The 23,945-nt window shown below is 39.7% G+C and overlaps 1 protein-coding gene across 2 annotated transcripts in view; it reads right to left on the reverse strand.

Annotated features, from left to right (window-relative positions):
- Window positions 1-23,945, reverse strand: part of EPB41L4B (erythrocyte membrane protein band 4.1 like 4B) — a 179,951-nt gene that overhangs the window by 86,888 nt on the left and 69,118 nt on the right. The window contains exons 3-16 of one of the 2 annotated variants that reach the window (XM_075705286.1): window positions 21,085-21,127; window positions 18,802-18,880; window positions 15,472-15,516; window positions 14,615-14,667; window positions 10,240-10,360; window positions 9,518-9,605; window positions 8,391-8,479; window positions 8,004-8,073; window positions 7,662-7,831; window positions 7,449-7,558; window positions 5,354-5,384; window positions 4,827-4,860; window positions 3,707-3,774; window positions 911-1,058 (exon numbers count right to left, since the gene is read on the reverse strand). In XM_075705286.1, coding sequence (XP_075561401.1) covers window positions 911-1,058; window positions 3,707-3,774; window positions 4,827-4,860; window positions 5,354-5,384; window positions 7,449-7,558; window positions 7,662-7,831; window positions 8,004-8,073; window positions 8,391-8,479; window positions 9,518-9,605; window positions 10,240-10,360; window positions 14,615-14,667; window positions 15,472-15,516; window positions 18,802-18,880; window positions 21,085-21,127 — 1,149 coding nt within the window. Of the gene's footprint in view, window positions 1-910; window positions 1,059-3,706; window positions 3,775-4,826; window positions 4,861-5,353; window positions 5,385-7,448; window positions 7,559-7,661; window positions 7,832-8,003; window positions 8,074-8,390; window positions 8,480-9,517; window positions 9,606-10,239; window positions 10,361-14,614; window positions 14,668-15,471; window positions 15,517-18,801; window positions 18,881-21,084; window positions 21,128-23,945 lie in introns of those variants that run through there. The other variant, XM_075705285.1, reaches the window with a different exon arrangement.

Genomic DNA, 23,945 nt, shown 5'->3' on the forward strand with positions numbered 1-23,945 from the left:
TTGTAAAATATACATTCAACTTTGCGAATGTCTAACTTAAAAAAATAGAGCTATTTCACTGGATTGTCCTCATCTTGTAGTGTACCAATCATGAGCTGTGTTTTTGAATCCACTCAGAGAGAAGTTATCAGTAGGTAGTTTTACGTGATTGTACAGTTCACTTCCATAATCACATTAAAAAAAAGAAGACAGCAGCACCCTTTTAGCAAGGATTCATTTTTAACATTCTTGCCTTTATAGCAGCAGATATGGTTTCGGGGGATGCTATCAATATAATCAGTATGTCACAAAAGGAATACACATACTCCATGAAGTTTGTTATAGTGTTCTTTCCCTATACTTATTTTCCAAGTTAGGCAAGCACATCTATTTTCGCTGCAGAACACAAAAATTAAAAAGAAAAAATTACACCCAAACCTATGACTAACTCAGTAGGCTCCCTTTGTTGGTGGTCCACAAGCCATTTTGATTGCCAGTGTGAATTCTGTTTTTTCCTCCCTCCAGTCTCCTATTTGCATGTCAACTAAAAAACAAAGTTTCTCAAACTTCATCTATTAATTTGACTCAAAAGAAACAAGGTAAAAATAACTAAGGCACAAATGGCTGATCTTCAACAGCAGGCAGAGCGGTCATAGATTCGGAAGTATGGTAGAACGTAAAACCCCAGAAATATTTCTGGTCTTGGGGCACCGAAAATTCTTACCAGCTTTCATGGAAGTTTTTTCAAGATTTTTTTACAAAGATACGGAAAATACTTTTCCCAAGAATGTCCATGAACACTAAACAAGGATGGATGTACATACAAAGACACACACTTTATGCACAATACACTTTGAACATACTGCAGACAGACACGGACCATGGAATGCAATGATCGTCTAAGATGGCAGGTGAAATGAAGATGACTTTTTCAGAGAGTCGTCATGAGTTTATCTTGGTACACCATACTTTGGACTCCTCCTAAATTCTTCTGGTTCTGTTCCTGGATATATCGTAAATTGCTGTCCTCTCCACTTGTGGGGGGTTTCCAATATGGCCTGTCATCATGATAGGGTGGCCTGTACCATTTGCACAGTTATTGGTTAGTGAGAGATGGAAGGAAACTTATGAGGGCTACACAGTAACACGAGTTCATCCAGCAAGCGCCAAGCATGCATACGGTGTGATGGGCAGCTATCAGTAAGGGAAGGAAATGGTGACAGACCCACAGGTCTGATGCAGAAGCCACTGAAGCAACTGGGAATCTTTTAGCTGATTTCAAAAGGCTTTGAATCAGAGCTCAGTCACAGAAAACCCTCTCTGTTTTCAAGTGTTACAGACCAGTGTCGTGCATCAATGCTCCTGAATCCCAGAGGGATGGTGGGGAGGGAGGAGGAGGCTATAGGAAAACTAAATGCATACAACAAACAAGTAAAATAAACAGTACCATGCAAAAAGTGGAGCTCATGAAAATATCCCCCTAAGGCCTAAAAAATTAAGAAAAGCAATCCTATTAAGAATGAAAATTGCTCTTCTGTAAACACTGCCATTCCTTCAGGGCTGGTGCAGTTAATTACACAGAAGCAGCCTGTAAGTTACATAGCGGCATTTTGTTAAGATGAACACCTAGAGTCTATAGCTAATACAGGTATTTCTCTGTGACTACGTAGTGAAACTTGCAACAGTACTAAGAGGAAAAATACTTTTTCTTTATTTGCTCATTGTTGGTTAGAGATATTAGCGCTAACCACTCCTACAGCGTCTCCTGAATCATTAGATAGGGGGAATAAATAAATAAAAATTTTGAACAGTATGTAGGAAACCACAATATTTAAGATTCCCTTATTACCAAACTGAAGTTGTACTTTTGGGGTTTCTTTTTATGCTAGCAGAAATACTAGCAGGTATAGATTTTACCTTTTCTTGGAGATATTCTAAAGTTATATAATGATAACTATTAATTGGAATGAATTTTCTCAGAAGACTGCACATTAAGTTAACTGCAAACAAATAATTTCACTGAAATGATTTTACTAAGAAGACTGAGACACAGTTCCACATATTATTTCACATATTATTCAACAAAAAAACATATAACACATGTATTGCACAGGTAGTTTCATTTCAGCCCTTGGCCCATTCTAGACTTGCATGCGCAGCAGAATGAATTTCATGCATCTGTGGTTTGAGCTCAAGTTCATAGTCGGATGGATTAAGCTTTCTCAAATCAAGCTATCCAAGATGTTAATTGTCCACTCTTCCACTTTAACTCCAAGTTAGAATAATTTGGAGCTTCCACTTTAACCACACATTTAAATGCTTCTACCTGACTGGGACAAAAATTCTGAGCACCTTTTCTACCAAGCTTGCACCACTGAACTTTTAAGTATGTTTTTTAGACTTACAAGCCTAGCTATAAAAAAGCCATTGTTCATATTTCACTGACCTTAATCTTTACCCAGGCAGCGGAGGGACTGAAGGGGGAGTTTGTCCACACACATTACAATACATTATTGTGCTTATTTCAGTATCACTCTGCTCCAGGGTGAACTATTTGGCTTTAAAATGTTACAGACTAGCATCATAAGTGAAGAAATCTTCAGAAAAAATTCAGCAAAACCTAACCTCTCTCGGTAATGACTCTTTTGTAATGTGAAATTGTACATTTTTAAATCACACACAAAAAAATGGACAAGTAAACCCTAACAACAGGAATAATCTTGAACATGAAGTACAGGCAAAGTTAATTACCCAATTTAAACAGTCTTCTGTTTCTAGCATAAATTTAGTATCTGCTTTACTGCTGTATGCTAGGGATTTTGAGATGACAATGAGTATGCCTGCTTCTCTGCCTAGTATTTCTAAGAACATATTTGCCTTTTTCCTGCATTCTCAGACTCAGACTCAGACAAAATTGCCTTTTCATCCATTTTAGCTCAGCCTCATCTCCAGAGCCTGCCTACACTAAGAATGAAATCTACCTATCCTGATGTAAGAATATAGAGATAAAAATGTTAGATGAAAAGGAGATTAAGGTATTGATATTTTTCAGTCAAGACAGTAATTATTTGTCTAAAAACTGAGTAACCTAAAAAGGTTATTTTTATTAGGATAAAATAGCAGCTGATTTTTATCACGTGTACATGCACAGACACATATCCACCAGCAGGTGCGTGCCTCCACTGTGTTCTCCACTAAGCTGGTTCTAACTTGGACCGAATTTCTTCCAAAATTTCTTTTTGCTCAATTTCTCTCATTACAAGTTACAAAATAAAAAAGTATGCAAGAAGATAGCACAATAGCACGTACAGGAATATTTTTGTGAAACAGTTCTCAAAACCTCAATGTTATGATTTCACTAATTATCTGTAAAGTGCCTGATACATTGTTACACATCCATGTTATTTTTCCATATAAATTTCTGCAAAAGATTAAAAAAAGCATGGCAATGCAAGAATCTGTTCACTCATAACTTAACTTTACCCTAAAATGAGTTTCTTCTTTGTCTTAGGAGATTAAATACTGATGAAATTGCAATTAGTTTTATTGAAGCTACTGAGCATTTTCCCATCCAACATACGTCCTATAGAAATACACTAAAGTTGTTACACTTCTGTTTGCTTTTCATGTGCAGGAAATCGCCCAATACGTCCACCAAAGCTTCATGCCAACAGATTAGGATAAAGAAAGAAGTAATCATCTTTTTCATAAAGTGAAGATTGCTTACCTTACATTCACAGGTGTATGTGGATGCCAGTGCGGCTGAGCAGGATGTATATTAGGATGATACTGTGGCTGCAAGTGAAAACATTGAACCTGGTTAATGAAATCATATAAAAACTCCCCATTAACTTTAATTTTTTATTTTCCTGGAGCCATGAGGAACATGGTCCCTGTGAGCCCTAGAAACCCCACTGTTTCAGACCTTCTCCCATGCCATTTAGTGTATACATGAGACCTCCTCTTGGTGATGAGCTTGCTCATTAGGACACACTCAAGGGAAAATGCAAGGAAAATTGCTTTTCTGTTTGAGAGACAACGTGGCACGTCTAGTACTTCTCATAGAAAGCACAATCACAAGAATGTCAGCTTTAATCAAAGGTGGAGAGTGAGAAAGGTTACTATTATAATAGCAGTCTTCAGGAGGTCACCCATCTTTGGTGACAGCATTTCTCTCTCATATCCATGAGATCATGAGGAGAAACAGTGAAACAAAATCACTAGTGAGGCTTTTAATAACAAGTGTTAAGACTAAGTTTTCATGCACACACTCAGTTTGGATGAAAGCACAGCTTGCTTTCTCAGTAGCACTGAGTGCTAGTACCAGAGATGAAAACCAGTAAGGTTTTTCCTTGAAGTGTATAAAGGAGCTTGGTTAAAAAAAAAGCAACAAACAAACATTTGACCAGCAATGAACTCCTTAAGTGTTGCGATGGGGAAGAGAATTGCAACTTTGAACTTGCTGTCACGGATCACCCAAAGTGAGAGGCTGCTCTAGACAAAAAGCGCTGCTCACAGAGCAGTCTCCTGGGGTCCATCATATTCACAGTCCCACAGGTTTTAACCTGGGATTTCACAGAAAAGAAAGGGAAGGGAAGGAGGGTGGCAAATGGAGCATACTCAGCTTGCAGAGCATCCAAGAACACAGAAAAAGAAAGAGAGAAGAGTCCCTCCACTTTCCCCTTAACTCCCAATGTGACGCTGTTTATTTCTGAACCACCTCAGAGAATCTCATCCCACCGTAAGGACAGGGGAGGAAACCAGCTGTACTAAGTATAGAGAGCAAAAATATTTACCACTAAATAAGAAAATGACAATATTCTCCTCAACAATTGTTATGCTCTTACCTGGTAGTTATGGACTTCAGGAGTACTTTTAGCACTAAGGGAGAAAAAAAATTAGCTTGTATGTAATCAGTACGTCTATGTCACAGTTTCCTATAGTTCAGGGTTCTACTCTTCAGGGAAGTACTGCAGTGAAGTAAAATCCATATTCTTAAGGACATCAATATTTTATGCAAGATAAACACCACAGCAATTAGGGTGCAAAATTTTTTTCTTCATTTTACATTTATGAAACAGGGACAAATAACGCTAGGTAAGTTAGCATAACAGCAACAGGCAGAAAGGAAGTATGCTTTACTTTAGTCTGATCTCAAACACAAAAAGAAAAAAATATTAAAAAATGGAAGCACTTAAAGTCTCATAGGAAGTCCCCAAGAGGAATCCGGTACTGCATAATGAGAGATCCCAAAACAATTCATCCCACACCAGAGAATTTGTTTCGACAAATCCTAAGGCAGAAATGGTCTTCAGAATCCTGTTTGCCTGACCACAGCAACTGAGAGGTAGGGAGAACTTGGGCAGTCACTTACCACAGTTGTGCCGCTTTCACAGGATTGTTTGCTTAAAAAGAAACAAACAAAAAACCTTAAGACAGGTGAAAAAAACCTTAAGACGTGAAATATCAGTCATTTTGCAGCTATCGTGATTGGGATGTTACACTACAGCTCAAGTGAATCTTCATACAGATACATTTGCACAAATGCATCAGAACCACAAGTGCAGCCCTGTGCTTTCTAGCATTCCTGTGTGAGTATATAAAGTATGAGGCAGCCATGAAGCTCCCTCTGTTTCTGCAAGAGTCAAAGCCCATCAAAGGTGACAGCAGACAGGGTATTCTTCCCAAATGTCACAACAGAAGGACTTTTGGCAGAGTGAGTTCTGCACAAGCAGAGCACTACTTTTCTCACCTTGCTGTAGCTACCATGACAATACCATTGAGCCCCTCAGAAATCAGAAGCTACCCCTCATAGCAATTTTGCAATCTTATGGAAAACAGAGTATTCCTGAAGTTGGTAATGGCCTGTGTCTTATTACAGTGAACGATAGTAGCCAAATAAGCCCATCAGTTGGGAATATGGGAAGGCACTGAGCAATCTTGAGCAACAAGGTCTTAGCTCGTGCTTTGGACAGGCTGGAAGGAACGGTGAAGAAGGCAGCTGAATAACTGGGATGTATCAATTCTTTTTCCTGAAAAACAGCATATTTTTCAATAGCACTGAAAAACTGCTGAGTGATACAGCTGAAAATCCAAGTCTCTGCTAAATGCAGAAAGTGGATGACAAACTTAATGAGACACTGTAGAAGTCTCAAAGAGACTGAGTTAGGACAGAATCCAACACTTGTGGGCTGCAACTAGGTACAGGTCTTAATGGCCAAGAGCTGCGTAAAAGACAATCTAAAGGGAGTTTTTGCATTAACTTAACAAACATGCTGTTGAGCTCTCTGGAGGGAGATCATCTGGGTATGACAGAAGTTCTGCTTGGCTGCTATGCACAGAGAACTAAACTGAGCATAGGCCACACTTCCTCTCTTCTCCCCCCATCTCACAGACGTAAGCACGGAAGCACTAAGACACAAGGTACAACCTGCAGGTCTGACAGATCCTGTTATTGTAAAAATAAAATTTAAATAACCTGTTCTTCCACTTATGAAATCATCCACGCTTACCATATAATTGACTCTCATGTATCACATAACAGTATCTCACAGATTTAATGAATTTGCTTTTCCCTAAAAAACTGATATGTACTAAGGAAGGGGGAGGGGGAGGTTACAGCCTCTAGAAAGCATGCAGGCTTGCTACCCTTTTCTCCCCATTGTACATGAGAAATTAAAGTCCCCCATAATACCACAAGGACTTTTCATGGAACTGAGGTTCATGGTCTAGGAATACAAAGGAGCACAAAGACATCCTAAGAGAATGTCAGCTCACCCTGCTCCATACAGCAACTGCACCTCCAGCCTCAAGTAATACAGAATTTAGAGGGGGTTGTCTTGTAGTGCTCCTTCCTATTTTTTTCTACAATGAATAAAAACCTCAGCTTAGGTTTTGAAGGACAAATGACAAAACCATGAGGGAAATCAACTCCTTGTCATTCCATTCAAATTCAGCACATTTCAGCTCCCAGAGAAAGCTGGTTAAGGTCAGAGTCTGGATAGGTGAGTAACATGCCACCACAGTCAGCAAAATAGCAACAACTGCATAATGAGACTGCTCAATAACCCTAAAACTGTCTGGCTAGATAAGCAAGTCAGCGAGGCTTTTAGACACTGCTCCACTCTACATGACAAATGCACTTCTTCAGAGAAAATGTTACATATTTTCCCTCATTGAGTTTGATGCAACTTTTCTTCCTTCCTCAGCTAGGCATCAAAAGAAACTGTAGGTACCTCCTTCTCCATAGATGGGGGACGGAAGAATTAAGTGTAGACAGAGATTAAAACCGGTAGGTACGAACAATGGACTTCTGAGAAAAAAAACCATGTACTATCTGATTTTTTAGGTGGTCTGACATGTTTTTCTTTTTATACTATGGTACAGACTTATGGTTGCAATATGACATTTATGTGAGTTAATAGGACACCTGCATGACTGGTTCAATGAACACATGTACAAACACTTACCCTTAAAAGTTGAATGTCTTCGAGAAGGGTATCGCTTGCTGGGCCTTCTTTCAAATGTACTAGTTCTGCGTAATCTTGTCCCATGTGTTGCTTGATACTCTGTCCGCCCACTTAAAATACAGAAATAAACAAAGTTAACTCCTGCCTTTCGCTGGTTGCTGTACCTGCTCCTTTACATGAACACAAATACATTGCTGTTACTTCGCTAAATACCTGAATCTGAAGCGTGATCCCAGCCTTATGAAGTCGGATCTACTAGATTTACTATTTGCTGGGGCTCGCAATCTGAAGAAAGCATGGTGCTCCACTGCACACTTCCACAAATGTTTGCACGTTTTGGCACTGTCTAACCGGAAAACAAATGTGTGCTCTTGCTCTCTGCCCTAAATGCAGAAACAAAAGCTTTGGAAGTTGGCATGCATGATATTAGTTACTGTCCTTGGCAGGATAATTACAGCCTGGGCCAACAGTGTGCTGAGCCTCCCTTGTGTTCTTACCAGCCTGAGCACACACCACACTTTGTTGGAGCAGGCCCGAGTAAGGGAAGAAAGTTACCTGTTCATCATCTTCTACAACCACAAGTGTTAGTTTGCTCTTTTTAAAGTCCATTTTTGTGATTTTAGGCCTAAACACAAGAAGCAAAAAGAAAATTAATGGAAAAATAGCATTTTGTAATCTAGGAGAATCCTCAAAAATGTATGAGTGATCTGCAATCCTGGAACACTTCAGAAATCATAAGAAAAGTATGATTTCCTGGAAATGTGACTATTTTTCAAAAAATATTTCACATTTGAGACTGGTACCTCTAACCAGGCCAATTTATCTTCAGATTTAACCTTGTAGATTCAATCTACATTACAAAATACGGTCAAGATCCCATTATGTAAAGGAGAAAGATTTCAGCATTTTAACAGAAAGGAATATAACACAAAAACAGATTACCAAAAGAATAAGCCTATTTTGTTGGCTCCTTCAAAGATCAATATGCCTGTTGGTGTCAGTCCAAGAGCATATTCACAGCCATCTCTTCCCTGCAAGCAAGCACAGAATCAATAATCAATATGCCATTATTAGTGTAAATCTCACTACAGTAGTATGTCAAAATCCATAGGTTTTAAACTAAACAATAAGGTTTGATCTTTTTTTAAGATTACAGAGCAGAACAATATGCATCTGTATTGGGCGCAAACTGGTAGGTTTTGGCAACAAGGGTGCCCTGCGTGGGAGGAGGCTGTGTGCTGCCCCAAATGGCTCTGGTGCCTGTGGAAACGGTCCCGCACCAGGACTGCAGCCAGGGGAGCCCACACCTTGTCTCAAATGTCTTTAAAAGCAAGCAGGAGACACAGAGGAAAAATTTGAGGAATGTGGGAAAGGCATGTGGAAAGGGACACTGTGGGGGACACGGCTGGAGATGCACTCTTGGGAGGAGGCTCTCCCTGCAGGAGGAGGCAATTCTGGGGGACCACGGCCCAGGGGCAACCCACACCACAACAGGGACACCCCTAAGGGACTGACCCACACCAGGGCAGGGACAACCCTGAGGGGCCATGGCCCACGGGTGCCTCTGATTGGGGCAGGGACAGCCCTGGGGGACTGCAGCCCGCAGAGAACCCCTAACCGGGGCAGGGACGGCCCTGAGGGACAGTGGCCACTGGACGACCCATGCAGCAGCAGAGCAGCAGTAAGAAGCACAGGTCAGCAGAGGAAAATGAGTGAGAAGCAGGAAGGAACACAAAGAAACTCTCGTGCGGATGATCCCAACCTTGTGGGCTGCACTGGGAGGGACGGAGTGTAACCCCCAGGGAAAACAAGGGGAGCTGACACTAGGACGGAGGGAGCAGAGCTGTTGGACTGAAGTTGAGCTGGGAAAGACTGAGGAAAGGCTTTACTGCGTTTATGTTTTTGTCTTCTTTTTCTTGGTCAGTACTCAAATCAGTAATTAAATGTTCATGTTAATTGGCAGTATATTAAATTAAATTCCCTGAGTCGAGACTGTTTTGCCCGAGACAGCATCTCCATTCAATGTTCTGACCCCACATTAATAAAATAAGGTATAACATGGATCTTACCTTAACTACATGCATATCTACACCATACATTTCTAGCCATTTAGCTTTGTTCAAGTAGCACAATTCGGCCTGCGCCGGGCTCTTTCCCCTAAGAACATAAAATATATTTGTACTTTACCATATGAAATTTTTGTCTGTTTTAAATGTTTTAAAATTTGTTCCCCTGTCCCTTTTCTTTGGGCCTCAATCTTAATGACACTAAATGGTATTTCAAGCTTAGCTTGTATTTTTACCCTATTCCATCCAAATGAAAATAAATCGGAGAGACAAAAATTGAAAAAGGTCTAAAATTGCCAATAAGGATGAGAGTTCAGGTAAGACAGCATCACCGAAATGTACCACATTTATTAACAAAAGAGAAGAAAAAGCATTTGCTACTACCCGGAACACAAAACTTTGTGTGCATGCACGAAAGAAGGAGAGAGAAAGAGAATTATTTCCAACATAAGCAGAAAAAAGATCAGACTGCTTAAACTGTTATGAAATCATCCAAAGCAAAACAAAGAAACAAAAAAGAAAACTCACCCCACCAACCTTCCCTAAATTATCGCTTGCCATTTTGAGGGACAGGGAGGGCTCAAAGTCTATCTACAGTACTTCTCAACTGACAAACATAATCACTGTGTTACGTCTGTTGAAGGGGTTCTTGTGAACATATTTGACTTTGGAAGAGAAGAAAACCTCCTGTTGCTAGAGACACCACTCCCACACAGGTACCCTACCTGCACTCTTTCCATTTCTGAAAAATGTCAAATTCCATTGCTTCGGTCTGGTTTGGGGCAAACCTGAATTCAGACACGAGTTCTGGTGTGTGCTCTGGGTGCTCACACTCTCCCAGCTCAGCTGCAATCAATCAGTTGAAAAGTTAAAAACATAAAGATCATGGGATGACCAGAAACAGTTGATTCCATAATCTCCACAAAGACAATGATAGTTTGTAAGTTTCCAAGTATGTTGTAGAAGAATACACTTGTGCTGATGTTGTAAGTTAACCCCCCCCATTCCCAAACTCAAATCAGATTTTACAGCAAAAGTTAGACAAACGCATTTGCAGGAGCAGTGTAGGGTTATGGTACAGAATTCTGACATTCAAGAATGTTAGAACTAAACCCGCTTAACTAAAGCTGCTTCCCTGGATTTTAAAGCATTTAAAGGAAATAAAGTTTCAATTAAAAAGAAAAATCAATGCACCACTGTTTCAGAAGAGGTTACTTTGAAACTTCCTCTCATTGCAATGAGGCCATACCTTTTGTTCCAAAACACTTCCCATTCTATTGCATGCTTTGCTACATTACTGTTCGTGTCAAAACATGAAGATAATACCTAGTCTCAAGAAACCAGTGATGAAGTTGTGGGGTTTGTTTTTTTTTTTTAAAACCACAGTGGTGGTATAACATAATTGAGGTGTCACTTTCTACTTATTTACTTCGGGCCTGGTATCTTCTTGTCTAGGAGCAGAACACTTTCAAACTCTGCTGAGCTCAGCAGGAGAGGCCAGTGCTGAGCACCTCAGTGACTGACGCCCTTAACTGTCTTGTGGCTGCAACACGCTTTGCTCCTGGAACCTCCCAGCCATACAAAGAGCCTGCAACGTCACTGCCTCGGGACTGTGAGACACACATCAGTGGCAAATACACCATTCAGCAATACGACGTGTCACCTGACATAGGATGTGATTCCAAACCAGGCCTTTGTCAGTTGGTGTTGCTCGAATACTACTACCATTACTACTAAAAATAAAAAAAAAAGCATAGAGGGAAATGAAATCCCAGTTTTATTAAATTTATTAAAACAGTGTTATTGCTTCAGGGCCGTTTTACACGTAACAGTTGCAAAAATTTAATTCACTCTCAGTCTGCGAAAATACCTAGCGGGATACATTAGAACACAGAAGTTACATTCAAAATGCAATCTGTTGACTGATAGACCTACTAGGTGGGTTTGAGCACTTGAGCTTTGCTCAAACATTTAGCATTCCTGAGGATATTAAACAGATTGAGTTCACTGATCTTCGTTTCTAACTACTGCCTCACACACATTTTTTTCTCTCCGACAGTATTCTTCCACGGCGAGTTGCAGCATTCTTATCTATATGTCTCTTTCTTTAACAGAGATATCTCAGCTTTGCTGCTGTTTCATTTAAGTTGGAAGCCTATTTAACAGAGATGTTGCTAAGAATTACTGGCAGTCTAGTCTCTAGTACATAAGAAGGAGCCACAACAAACACATTAGCAAGGAGGACTTCAGGGAAAGAAGTAGGAAACTGAAGTTCGATCTGTTGACAACCATCTAAGAAAAACATAGGAGATTTCTCTACTAGTTAACTGAGAGAGAAGGCGGGGAGTGAAGGCTGACTTTGCTGTAAAGAGGATGCGTAAGGATGAGAAAAATCATGAGCACATAGGACAAAAGATACACAGAGAAGCTAGGGCAGAAGTATTAGGTACGAGAAAAGTATCACCCTTGTTTCTCGATAGCTGCACTCACTATTTATTCACTTTCTGGAAAACAAACGATGTCATCATTTTGATCTCTAAGAAACAGGTCTTGAGAGTAAGAGCCAGTAAGTGCCTCATCAGCTCCCCGCACAGGGTAGAAGGGCAGCGGAAGAAGGGGGAAGCGCGGGCTCCGTACGAGGATGCTCTCACTCGTGTCTTTCCTGGTAGGATTACGTTCCCTGAATGGCTCAGCAGCACTAATATTTTTCAACACAAGGGCACAGCAGAGGACCCATCTCTTCATTTGAGGTTTTGTGACAAAGTATCATGCTTTGGCATGCCCGTCCTCTGGTCTTTTTTTTTTTTTTTTTTTTTTGGGGGGGGGTGTGTGTGTGTGTTACATAATGCATTTATATACATTATCCATGCTGTTTAACAAATAACTGCATAAACCGGGGGACATTTTTAAAAGGAAGTTTCCTAGAAAGTTTTTGAAAAGTGCAAAAATGTGTTTATCTGTAAATATATTGTTGATTCTTTTACACAGAAGGAAAAGAAGTTTGCACTATCCCATGAAGATGTCTTATGACTAGAACTGAAAACTGGAGATCTGAGAAACAGTTTTCCTTTTCAGTTTAATTAGTAGTTTCAAAAGTATACCTGGTTAAATATGAAAGCCACGCAAGACTAATGAGGTATTAAAAACTTATTCTAGCGGTGACGATTGAAGTTTGATTACAGCCTTTCTGTAGATAATCCCTAAGTGAAGCATATGATGATGCATCTACTTCACAAGTTACCCCATACTGCAAATTGATGTTATTTGCTACAGAATTCCCTTCACGGGACTGGCAACAAACCAACAATTTCTGTTTGAAAGATGATTCACACAAGACGCCAGCCTATGAAACTGTTTTTTGAAACAAAGAGTTACTGTAACAGAACAACTTCGTTGATAAAGAAAATGTGTGAAGTTTAAAGCTGTCCTGTAAAGACAAAAGGCCTTTCTTTCATAGGGTTAGAGCCTTTTATACCTTCTTCCTCGCTCTTAGGAAAGCAACACTAAGGAGCAAGATTGGATTTCACAGAGCGAGTAGGGAATAATCAACTGACATTTCTTTAAACTCTTCTGCTTAATTAAAAGCTCCCGATGTCAATAAAATGTAAGAAATGTTATAAAGAATGCTAATTATAACAGATGCCAGCAGAGATAAATAAATTAGTTGCAATAATGAAATGATTTTGGAGAAATTTATTGCGATGATGTCAAAATAGAAAACTGAAACTGAAAAAAAGACAGCAGAAAAGTATGAAAACACTACCACAATTTAAATATATTCCCACAGACAGTGTCAAGAAGTGTTAGTTTTGGTACCTAGTTGGAGACTTCATAAACATGATGGATGGCTACTGTATTACATTTACACAGTAATCACAGGTTTTAATCACTACCCAAACTGTTGAGGCATCAACCTATTATTCTTTGCTGGTTCTCCTTGCTTAGACTAGGGGTGAAGTTACCGGTGGTTTTATCTGTGAAAACGGAAGCAATGAATCAAATATGGGCTCCAGATTTTCTCCATCTCAAAAAGACAAATGGAGTTTGCCTGCAGCAGTTCTTTGCACACCTAACAATCAGAGCTATGCCACACTGGTGCAGATGGAAACTGAAAAATAACCCACTGCCTTAGGATTTACACCTGTTGCTGTTTGGAACTAATTCCCCGTTTTGATTGTCAAGTCCATCTAGAATCACTGAGTTATCTCCATTCCTGTATTAAACTAACAGACTCTGCCTAAGCACTCCATGTACCATTGCCAACCACCAGCGGAACAGGAAGAGTATTTTTCATTTCGATTCATTTTGCTGCTGATACGCCTAGACTGATCCAGATCACTGCACTTTCTTTTAGAAAAAATGAACTTGATTTGAGCTTCGCTGCACATGTTTCCTCCCTATCTGCCAAACAAACCACCTGAAATGGAATTAATATTTGTGTTCGCAGAAATAAAACACTTTTTCCTACAATTCACTAACGAAACCTAGTGTCCAAGGTTTTTTTTAATATCTTGTAACCCTTGGTTCTGACACAGAATTAATCTTAGTTCTTAGTTCTCACCCTTCCACCATATAATTCTCTCCTCTCCAGTACCTTCCACCCCCCGCCTCCTGCCCTGTAACCACCTCCTGTCTCGCAGGCGGCGGGGGCTCGCGCTCCCAAGCACTGGCCAGGCAGCGGGCAGCCCGTGGCCAAAGCTACAGCCGCAGGGACCTGCATGCCGCAAACCACGCGCTGACGGGCCGCCGGCTCTGCAGGATGAAGGGTGACACTGTGCGCATCCCGCAGCTTCTCCCTCAGTGGGGAACTATTTGGGGTCTTTCTTCCCTAGTCAGCCCACGGTTTCTACAAAACCTTTGTCTATCCATGCCTTTGAGGTTCCTTCCCCTCGGCAAGCATGCTGACGTTGGCTAATGTGGTTCAGAAGTTATAAATGGAGGGAAGGCAGGGAAGTAACCTCCCTAAAATTCTTCTCCTCAGGTAAAGGAATGGCATTTATATATGATCAGTGAGAAATCATTAGTAACAAAGAGTGAAAAGAAACTAGGAGACGAGTTTTTTAATACAGTAAGAGAAACCACTTTAAAAAGATGGCATACCTTGAAGACACAGAGCTGCTAGTTCAACAGCAGTTTCATATGGGCATTTCAGTCTTAAAAAGAAAAAAAACAATCTATAAAAACAATGTCTTTTTTCTCAGTGAGGTCTTCTTGCAATAAAGCTAAAAAGTAATCTGATATATGGAATGGAAACATTAACTTCCACAAGATCCCTTAAACCACAAGTTACTAATAATATGAAAAATCTACAATTAATTTTTACTTGCATATGATTATTTCCTAATTTGGTACATTCTAATTAGCACTAAACACATGATACACTCCACCATAAAACAAGCTTGAACTAATAGAGACAATATGAAGAAATAATTTTCGCTCCAACAATGTATTTTAGAGCATGTGTTTTGGGGGTTTTTTGTTTTTGTAATTAAAAAAAAAAAGAGGTGTGAATTTATTGGTCAGGGTGAGACTATAAACACACAAAATATTTTTGCAGGGTTGACCTGTACAGAAAACGTTGCACTTCATCATCTTTTCCTCCTCTATTTTACCTACGATACTGAAAAATATGGCCAGTCCATGTTACATTTTCAAGTCATAAAAATCAGAGGACAGTCTTTGCTCTCTTTATACATTTCCATCACCTGGTCAATCCATCAAAGGTCTTTACCCATTCTGCTTGTCAATAATATAGTCATGGTGCACACAAAGCCATAGATCTCTATATTCTAAAGGAAAAAAAATGCATGTGGAACTGTAAATCATGTTTATAATCTGTGCACGAATACCATAAAGAATTAAAAAGATCATGCAGTTAAAGTAAAATTTTAAATCACTAAGAGATTAACTATGATAAGTACTTTAACTTACAGCTGCAAGAGCAAAGAGGTACTTACTTCCCTGAAAGAATGTCTTGCCGGAGCTGTAATACAAACAGGTACCTGACAAATAAAAATTCATAAAGTCAAAAGTATATATAATGTCATCTTTCTAGCCCCAATGGCTGGAAAAATATCCCAATTCATTGAGTAGTCATAACATTTTCATTAACTTGCTCTTAAAAAAGGGCCTTTGGGATCACTCAGATACACCCTGCAACCTTCAAAGTTCCCATAGCTTTCACCAAAATCAAAAAGAGAACATTTTTCACCTACTGGCCGCGTTCAGGGCATTGTCGAAAGCCTTGCTGTTTAGGGGTGTGCTCTATCGGAGCATACACCACAGCAATCTAAACATTATTGACACTCCAGTGTTCTCCTGAACTGGGTCTTGCCCAATTCAAGGAAGAATTGAACTACAGGATCTAGAAACAAAATGCAGATAAAGGCATGAGGACTTCAGGGCTACCTTCTCAAACAGAAATACAGAACATGTAAAAAGTCCAAACTGGGCAAAAGGAAAAGCTCAGACTCAATTTTCACTTAAAAGAGCAGAAAAGTTCTGAATAAAAGAACTCTGAATTCCATAGAGCCCACGCATTTATTTAGGAGGCCAAGGAGGAATTTACAGCCTTCAAACTGTAGGAGCATTTTAAGCTCTTGCTAATCTTCAGTTCTAGGCATGCTTCATGTTTTACAGCCACTCTGAGTTAGGGTTTGAGGCATGCAGAAGCACCCCAGGCCATGCAAGAGCTCTGTACAGGACAGGACGGCACAGGAAGGCTCTGCACTGCTCTGGACACCGCGGGGTGAGGCTCGCAATGATGAGTGAGCGACTCCAGAGGAGAAAGCATGAAGCGCTACTGAGAGTCAACCCAGTAAACGCAAATGTAAACCTCTCCTATCTTTACACAGGATGCTAGAAAGACAAGGTGGTTTTCATCACAGAGGACATGCTGTGAATGTGGATGTGTGTGGATGTGTAGGATGAATAGTTGGAATTAGACAGGAGAACAGAAATGAAGATTAAGAAGACTTCTCATGACACGCTAAAGCAGAATCAGATTTATCCACGCTGGTTCTGTGTCACATCTCCGATTCACATACTTGGCTAATACTTGACTTGCCAATCAAACCTGGGTATTTGCGTGCATAGATTAAAGGCAGACAAGTATATTTCCTGTTCTTATTGTTTTTCGCTGATGATTCACAATCCCATGAACTCTTCTAAATTTGCAAGAAAAATCTGGCCAGTGCTTCTGTTGGTATCAGCCGGCCTGTGCAGCCCTGCAGCTCTGCTCTGGTTGGTATGGCTTACACTTACTCCTTTGCACACAGACTGACAAGCATCAGCATCTCTATTATTGATATTCCAAATCAGCAAAATACCTTAGAAAATTGTCCACAACACACATATACAGACATATTCCTCTGTTGTTTTTCTAACTAAACTAACTAATAAGGTCCCATAAGAGTGATAGAGGATGTCTTCCAAAATGCACTGGATTTCAACCGTGTTTTTAAATTGGAAAAAGACAGAGTGGGTGAAGGGTTTCAACACTTCCATATTACTGTGCTTAGTATGAGAAACTAGAGTCTACTAGAAAACAGGTCTCCACAACAAATTTTGAACAGTCCCCCAACCAGGCCAGTTCATAGTTTCTCTTAGTGATCATTTTCCTTCCACCTCTTACTCCCATTCCATTTCCACTTGGAATAATTCTGAGTATATAGTTGCTAATCTTCACTTTTTACTCAACATGCTACATGGAAAATATGATCCAGCCAGCATAAAGGTTCTTAAAAACCCAGCCTCATTCAAAATTGCTTTCCCTAACAAAAAAGAAAAATGCAACTATTTGTTCACTGTAAAATAAATTTCCAGCTCATTTTCATTTTCCTTCCATAGTTTCACAGTGGTCTTCTGTCAAACTTATAATAATAAAAAAAAAATTGTTCACAACACTGAAAATTTTAGCTGACTAAAGTGTTTTCCTAATTAAAATAGTCTTCTGAAATGCCACCTTTCAGTAATAATTAGATCACAAAGCATCAGAGGTTAATACTTTCAGAGGAAATGTCTTACTCGATCACAGCAATGATCACATAGCTCAGAAACACACATCTCGCAGTGACTAGGATCATACGCTTCAGAGGATTAAGCAAGAAATCTTGTGGTAGACAGTAATGGAATAATTTGACCACAGCGGAAATGTAATACTTGTCAGACATGCACCCTGATGTATGAAGACTTACAATGATTTTCAGAAGCTATGTATCATTCTTACTAGTTTAACTGCATTTTCTCACTAGAGATGCCCAAAAATCATCCAGGTTTTTGGATTCTCTAAGATCTTATACTTAATTACATAAGGGCAGGGAGTTCTATAGGTTAATTATACATTGTATAGGAATATGCCCTTTTATTAACACTGCTGCACTAAACTGACAAGGGATATTAAAGCCTCCATATCAGTCTCGTAAGGTGGTGACAATTAGCTCTTTGATCTTGTCTCAGGCAATGAAAAAAAAGAATACACGGTCAACACAGCAGATATGAAAGGAGAAAGTAAACATATGCCTGCAGGCATTAAGTTTAATGTAAACATCACATGCACATGAACTACAACAATCAACAATCTTTAAACACCTTAGGCTGACTGGGAGTACACTGATTATTGCCAAGCAAATTAGAAGACATAGAAAGTGCCCTACGGTGAGAAAAAGAACAACAAAAAAAAAGATAAAATAACATTAAGATAGATGATTACTATACAAAGAAGACACAAAGTTGGCAGATACAAAAGAGAAGTAAACCCTGCTCCTCCAGCTGCTCCTTTCCCAATTTTCAGAATATCCTCTAGATCACACCAGGAACCCAGCAAGGTATAGTCCTCACTCAAGCTGTCTACTCCCACAATTCTGTGGCTTTTTTACCATTATTAAATCACCCCCAAGTCTCAGAGCAAGGGGGACAAAGCAGAGCACTGGCATTTTAGCAAGACACGATGAAAAAATCCTCTCAGAGGTATGGCAGGTGTCGCTGGTGTAAAGAGCAGCTGTCTCCCAGCTGCAGCTCTCCCCGCCCAACGCTGCCTTTCCTTGCTAACTTCAAAGCATCAGAACACTGCATCTCCTACGGACTAAAACACTTGAAGAGGCCCATGAATGGGTTTTGGCAGCAAATAAAAAGATGATGTCTGACAGTAGGAAAACACCTAAGAAGTCAGCCAAAATGACCACTCTTAGTAAGAAAGCTCAAATTACCTGCTTATAGTTCCCCCACGTGCCTCAGATGTCTTATTTACCCCTCTGCCAGTCACCCAGTTAACCACACATAGTTCCTACCTTGTAAACTCCTCATGAAGGTTGTTCGGTTCTGATGAATAGTACTTAATTCGAAAATGCAACGTGTACGGAGGTCCAACTGTATATGCAGAGATTTTAAATGGGGAAAAAAAAGTTTACACTAGTTGCAGTTCTGCTAAGGCAGAACAACAGCCACCAGCCTACAATCCAAGAAACCCAAAATGAAGTATGTTTTTCAAATTCTTCAAAGCAGCAAATATTTCATGTTTTTAAATTTAAAAACACATGCAATAAAAAAAATTAGATGATTACCATACTTTGTGATACTGTAATCATTAGATTAACCAAGCAACAGACCATTTGGCAAACACATTATTTTTGTTCAGAGGTGTGCCCCACAGCACGCTGTGAATGACAGCAAGTTCCAGGTACACTGCCTGTTACTGGGGGCAGGGGGAGATGGAAGAGAGGGAGAGGGTGATGCTTCTTGTTACCAGGCGCAAATGTAACTCAAAAGCTGATCTGTTGGGTGAGGGGGGTTTTGGATTGACACATGTGAATGAGAAAGGGTAAGATAAATAAGGTGAGAAGTGCTGGAGAGGGCTCTGGAAGGCACCCATGAACACAGAAAGCTAACAAATTCCATGAAGTGGAGTTGCAAGGATTGTTTTCTAATGCCAGAAGGCGAATGCTAGGTCTGACTTTCTATGCAACACAGATAATAAAATGTTACCCAGCTACCATGAGACTGTGACCAATGCATCCTTATCTGCCTAAGCCTCATCTTCCAGACCAACAGCCTGCTGGTATATCAAGTGCTGGAATAATGACTTTTTCACACCTTTCTAAGGTCTTCTGTAACAGCACATCAACACAGTATATATGTGCCTATTAATGATCCATTCTACTAAACGATGTACAGCCAAAACTCTAATAATTAGTGCTCTGACGCTGTCTCCAACGATAGCTTCTAGAAGCCAGGTTATAGTACCCCAGGCTGACAGTGAGGCACCACTGGTAAGGTCTGCATCAGCGAGATGATGACCCTTACGTGCCCACTGCTGCGGAAAAAAGAGCAGTGAGCAACATCCATCATGAAAGAGGAACTCTTCTCAAAGCACCTGCTGAGTGCAAGGTAAAGAAAAGTATCCTGTTGTGAGACCGACCTTTACAACACTCATCAAATTGCTTCCCTCTTTGGCGTTCCTCAGGGCAGGGCTTGGCCAATTTCTTTTTAAAGCAGGCGCTTTGTCTGTGAGTAAACACAGACAAAACAGTGCAACTAAACTGGTTGAAGGTGTTACAGAATTGTTGATTTTCCACGTTTTAAGACAGATCAAGAAATGGACAAAGCTATCACAGAAAGTGGACCTGCAAATCACTTAGTCACTTAAGGTAAAGCTGTCTGTGATGTGATGAAAAGGTGAGAGAAAGCCAACCATCAAAACCTTACCCATAGCATCTGTCTTTACCATCTATACTAGCAGACTGACACCCACACACTGTGGGGTGAAAGCAAACTGCCCTAAAGGCCTTTGAAGAACTCCACCATTCATAAAAATCATCTAGATATTTGGGTACTTATCAGAAAGAAAGGCAAAGCACCACTGAAACAATCAAGACCCACCTCTGTGAGGTCCTGCAAGGGGGTCAACAATTCCCTTGCAAAATGTTGTATTTTAATCTCACAGAAGCGGTATTATCAGCTGGCCTATGGCTGTTGCCAACTGCAGTATATTAACAAAACACGTTAGTACCGATGCTGTACCATACCCAAGCCTGCAACCAAGTTTATCAGAGATCCAGGAGCAATTTGCCTTAGCCAATTTCCACAAAAGACTCAGTGGCCAAACCCAACCCCTCCACCCAAAACTCCCTTTGACAAAACAGCAGGTATTTCTGCTAGTTTTATTTATAATATACAAAAAAGAGGTTAACCGTTACACAACAAAATATTTTCCAATTACTCTTTGAAAAATCCCCATGAAATCTGTTCCAGATCAGAAGCAGTGACAGAAACCACGATCTGCGTCCAGGCAACCTGATTTCACAGATCACACCGAAACTACCTGGCAACCTACTCTGCCTCCGACAAACAGCACATGTTTAACGAGGGCTACTGAAGGCTGGTCTATCGCTTGTAAGTGCTCTTGCATTTAGACATGATACAGTCAGCCAATTGGCCATTAAATTAAATCTATTTCCTAAGAAATATTTACTCCTTTAAAAGCCATATTTAAACATTCACAATCACATTCAAATACTCGAAGTTCAAATTCTTAAGGAAGTAACAAAATAAACAGGCAGAGACATGGTACTTACTTTTTATTTGCTTCTTAATGAATTTTGAATGGTCCAACCAGTGCTAAAAAAAGAAAATCCACATTTAAAAGCAGTTCCATTTCAAGATTTTGTTGACACAATAAACTAATTACAGTACAATTTAACAGATAAACATCTTTTAAAAGAAAATATTGCCATATTTATTTGCTAAACTTCCACACATTTGCTAAAGTGTTTATTTGCACATTTACCAACTTACCTTCTTTCATGGGGGAAAGCTTGACTTATCAGTCTGGCAGGGAAGTTTCACTCTTCCAGATCTCCAGATCCTGTACTGTCCTGCCTTCCATTGCTCCATAGCCAAGTTTTTTCAAGATAAGGATGAAGACCTAACCCCCGCTAAAAGCATTTGGGAAACATTGATGCATACCCCCCCTCCCCTTTCTAAACTAACAGCAAAAGATCTTGAACAGATGCAACTATGATGATAAAAAAGTATGCCTCCCACCAAAGTTTATGTACTCTCTCATCAGTGCAAGTTGCATCTAGAGAAGAGTAGCAATAAACACTCTCTGGTGTAAATTTAGCTTAAATCTTTGCCTGTCTCTGCACAATGTCCTACACAAGACTGCAATCAGATCTGAAGCTACCCCATGTAAATGCTCCTGTTGCACAAGGTAATAAAACAGTATTTGGACTTCCTTGAAATAAATGGTTTTCTACCTTTATGTATATATTTATTTTAAAATAATAAACTAGGTACTATGGAACAAAATCTTAGGAGAAAAAAAACTCTTCCTTCCTCCCTATTAAAGCATTCATGCTTTCAGAAAAAGGAGAATCTCTGCATGACTACTTATTATTCCACTAACACCACGCTATCATGGCTAAATAAATGTGAAAAATTATTTGTTGGATAGTAATGTTGGTATTTATTTACTAAGTATGTCCTAAGCCAAGGCAAAAATTTATTTATCACAGGCATAGAAGGGTATAGATCGAAAGTCTGACAACTTACGACCCTTGAGGTAAATAAATCTCCCAAAAAAAGGAGAGAGAGAAAGAGAAATGGAACAATTATTCTGAAGGTCCTTTTATTTGCATGAGATTCGCTAGACTCCATGAGAAATCTCTACCAGAGTGGAAAGAAAACATTACGGCAGCTCATACAAATACATTCGTTAGAGTTGCAAGCAATTTATTCTGTCTCTACTTTGCTCTCTGATGAAGAATTACACCAGAAACCACAGCAGTTCACAGAAGCTTTTTGAAATTTCAAGTTTTTGACAAGGAAAAAAATATCAACATTGACTCCTTGCTTTTTTTACTGAAATTATACAATTCTGTCACTTTCACACCTCCAGGGCACATTAGTTTTTTATGCTTCAAATACCTAGCTACAAAAATGTCTTCCTCCTCAATATTTATTTTGGCTAAAGATTTGTCACAAAGACAAATACACTGATTCCATTAAAAGAAAAGTTTTGCTTTGTGTTAAATAAAACCAAGCATGAGTAAGATCCACACTACAGGCAAAAATCCTCTGATAAATTTTTATCTGTGGCTCATGTTAGTACCATGTTCAGAAATAAGCACCGCACGACCTGAACTACAATAATTCCCAATGAAGTAACAGCTGATAGCCCCAATCTTGGAATGTGGTGTTCTAGGTATATTAAAACTCAAATAACAGCAAGTTTCAAACTGATTATTTGTAAGTGTGCAAAGAAGGTTTAAAAATAACTAACAAGACTCTAGGACTCTAGGAACTACTTGTGCAAGCCATTAAATGAGTCTATAGCCTAGACAGGAAACTATCATTCATTCTCTGTACCCAAGCAGCCAGAGGCAGACTGCTCCAGGAAATAAAACACAGCAAGCATTAAACTCCTCTCTCTTCAGAAGCAAAAACGAGCTGCCATTTTATCCCTATCCGACATTGCACATGACGGCTGTGTGTGTGATGTGGCCACCACACAGATCACAAAATAAAAATACGGAGGTAGAACGTGGACTGGCAGTATTACTGGCCCAGAGTTCCCAGGCCTGGCAGTTTTCATGCAGATTTGTGAACTAACACCAATCTAGAAGTCAGATATTTTGTGCAAGTTCTGTGAAAATCAGGCTGAATTTCAACAATCCTTTGCCTCAGGTAATGTTGGAGGGCTTCTGCACACTGGAAATTACACCAGCTTCCCAAATGTCCCTCTGAGCTCAAAAAAATTTGCCATCCGCTTCCTCCCTTTCACCTAAATTGTCTAGACAGTTGTTGTAAGCAGGAACACAATACACGCGTGTATCAAGAAAAGCTAGTCTTGTCTTGTGGGGCAATGAAGGCTACAAGCGAGGGCTCTGAAGTCTTGAAGTCCTGAAAAAGACTTCTAAAAATACTGGAAGCACATATTCATCTCAGCATGTTCTCCTGTTGATCACTCACTTTATCTAAGTGAAGAGGAAAAAAATAAGTACCTCAACACTTCATAAGTGGTAGCAACCAATATTTTCTCAAAATAGTCACACAGCAAGGGAAAGAGGTATTTGTGTCAAGATATAGCAGATAAACTATAGCTACTGGAGCAGTCTACATAAGGACCACAGTGACTGCCAAATGAAGACTGAAAGGGGGAGTACCACAGGTTGACACAAACCCATCTCACATCTGAGCTTTGCAAATTCCACTGCCTCTCTACTTGCTTCCTAAAAGAACAAAAAATCCTTCTCTTGATCTATACAGCCCTCAAAGGTGACCTGAAAAGGAAAAAACCCTGTGTTTGACCCTTTTTGGTTGGTTTGCTTTGCTGGTTTAAAATGCATGAAGAACGTCCTGAATAGACTGTTTTCCCTTATGCTTATTTATATACTTAATTATCAGTAAGAGAAAGCCCATTCTTACTGGAAGT

This window comes from Pelecanus crispus, chromosome 2 (genome assembly GCF_030463565.1).
Source record: "Pelecanus crispus isolate bPelCri1 chromosome 2, bPelCri1.pri, whole genome shotgun sequence".
Lineage (NCBI taxonomy): Eukaryota > Metazoa > Chordata > Aves > Pelecaniformes > Pelecanidae > Pelecanus > Pelecanus crispus.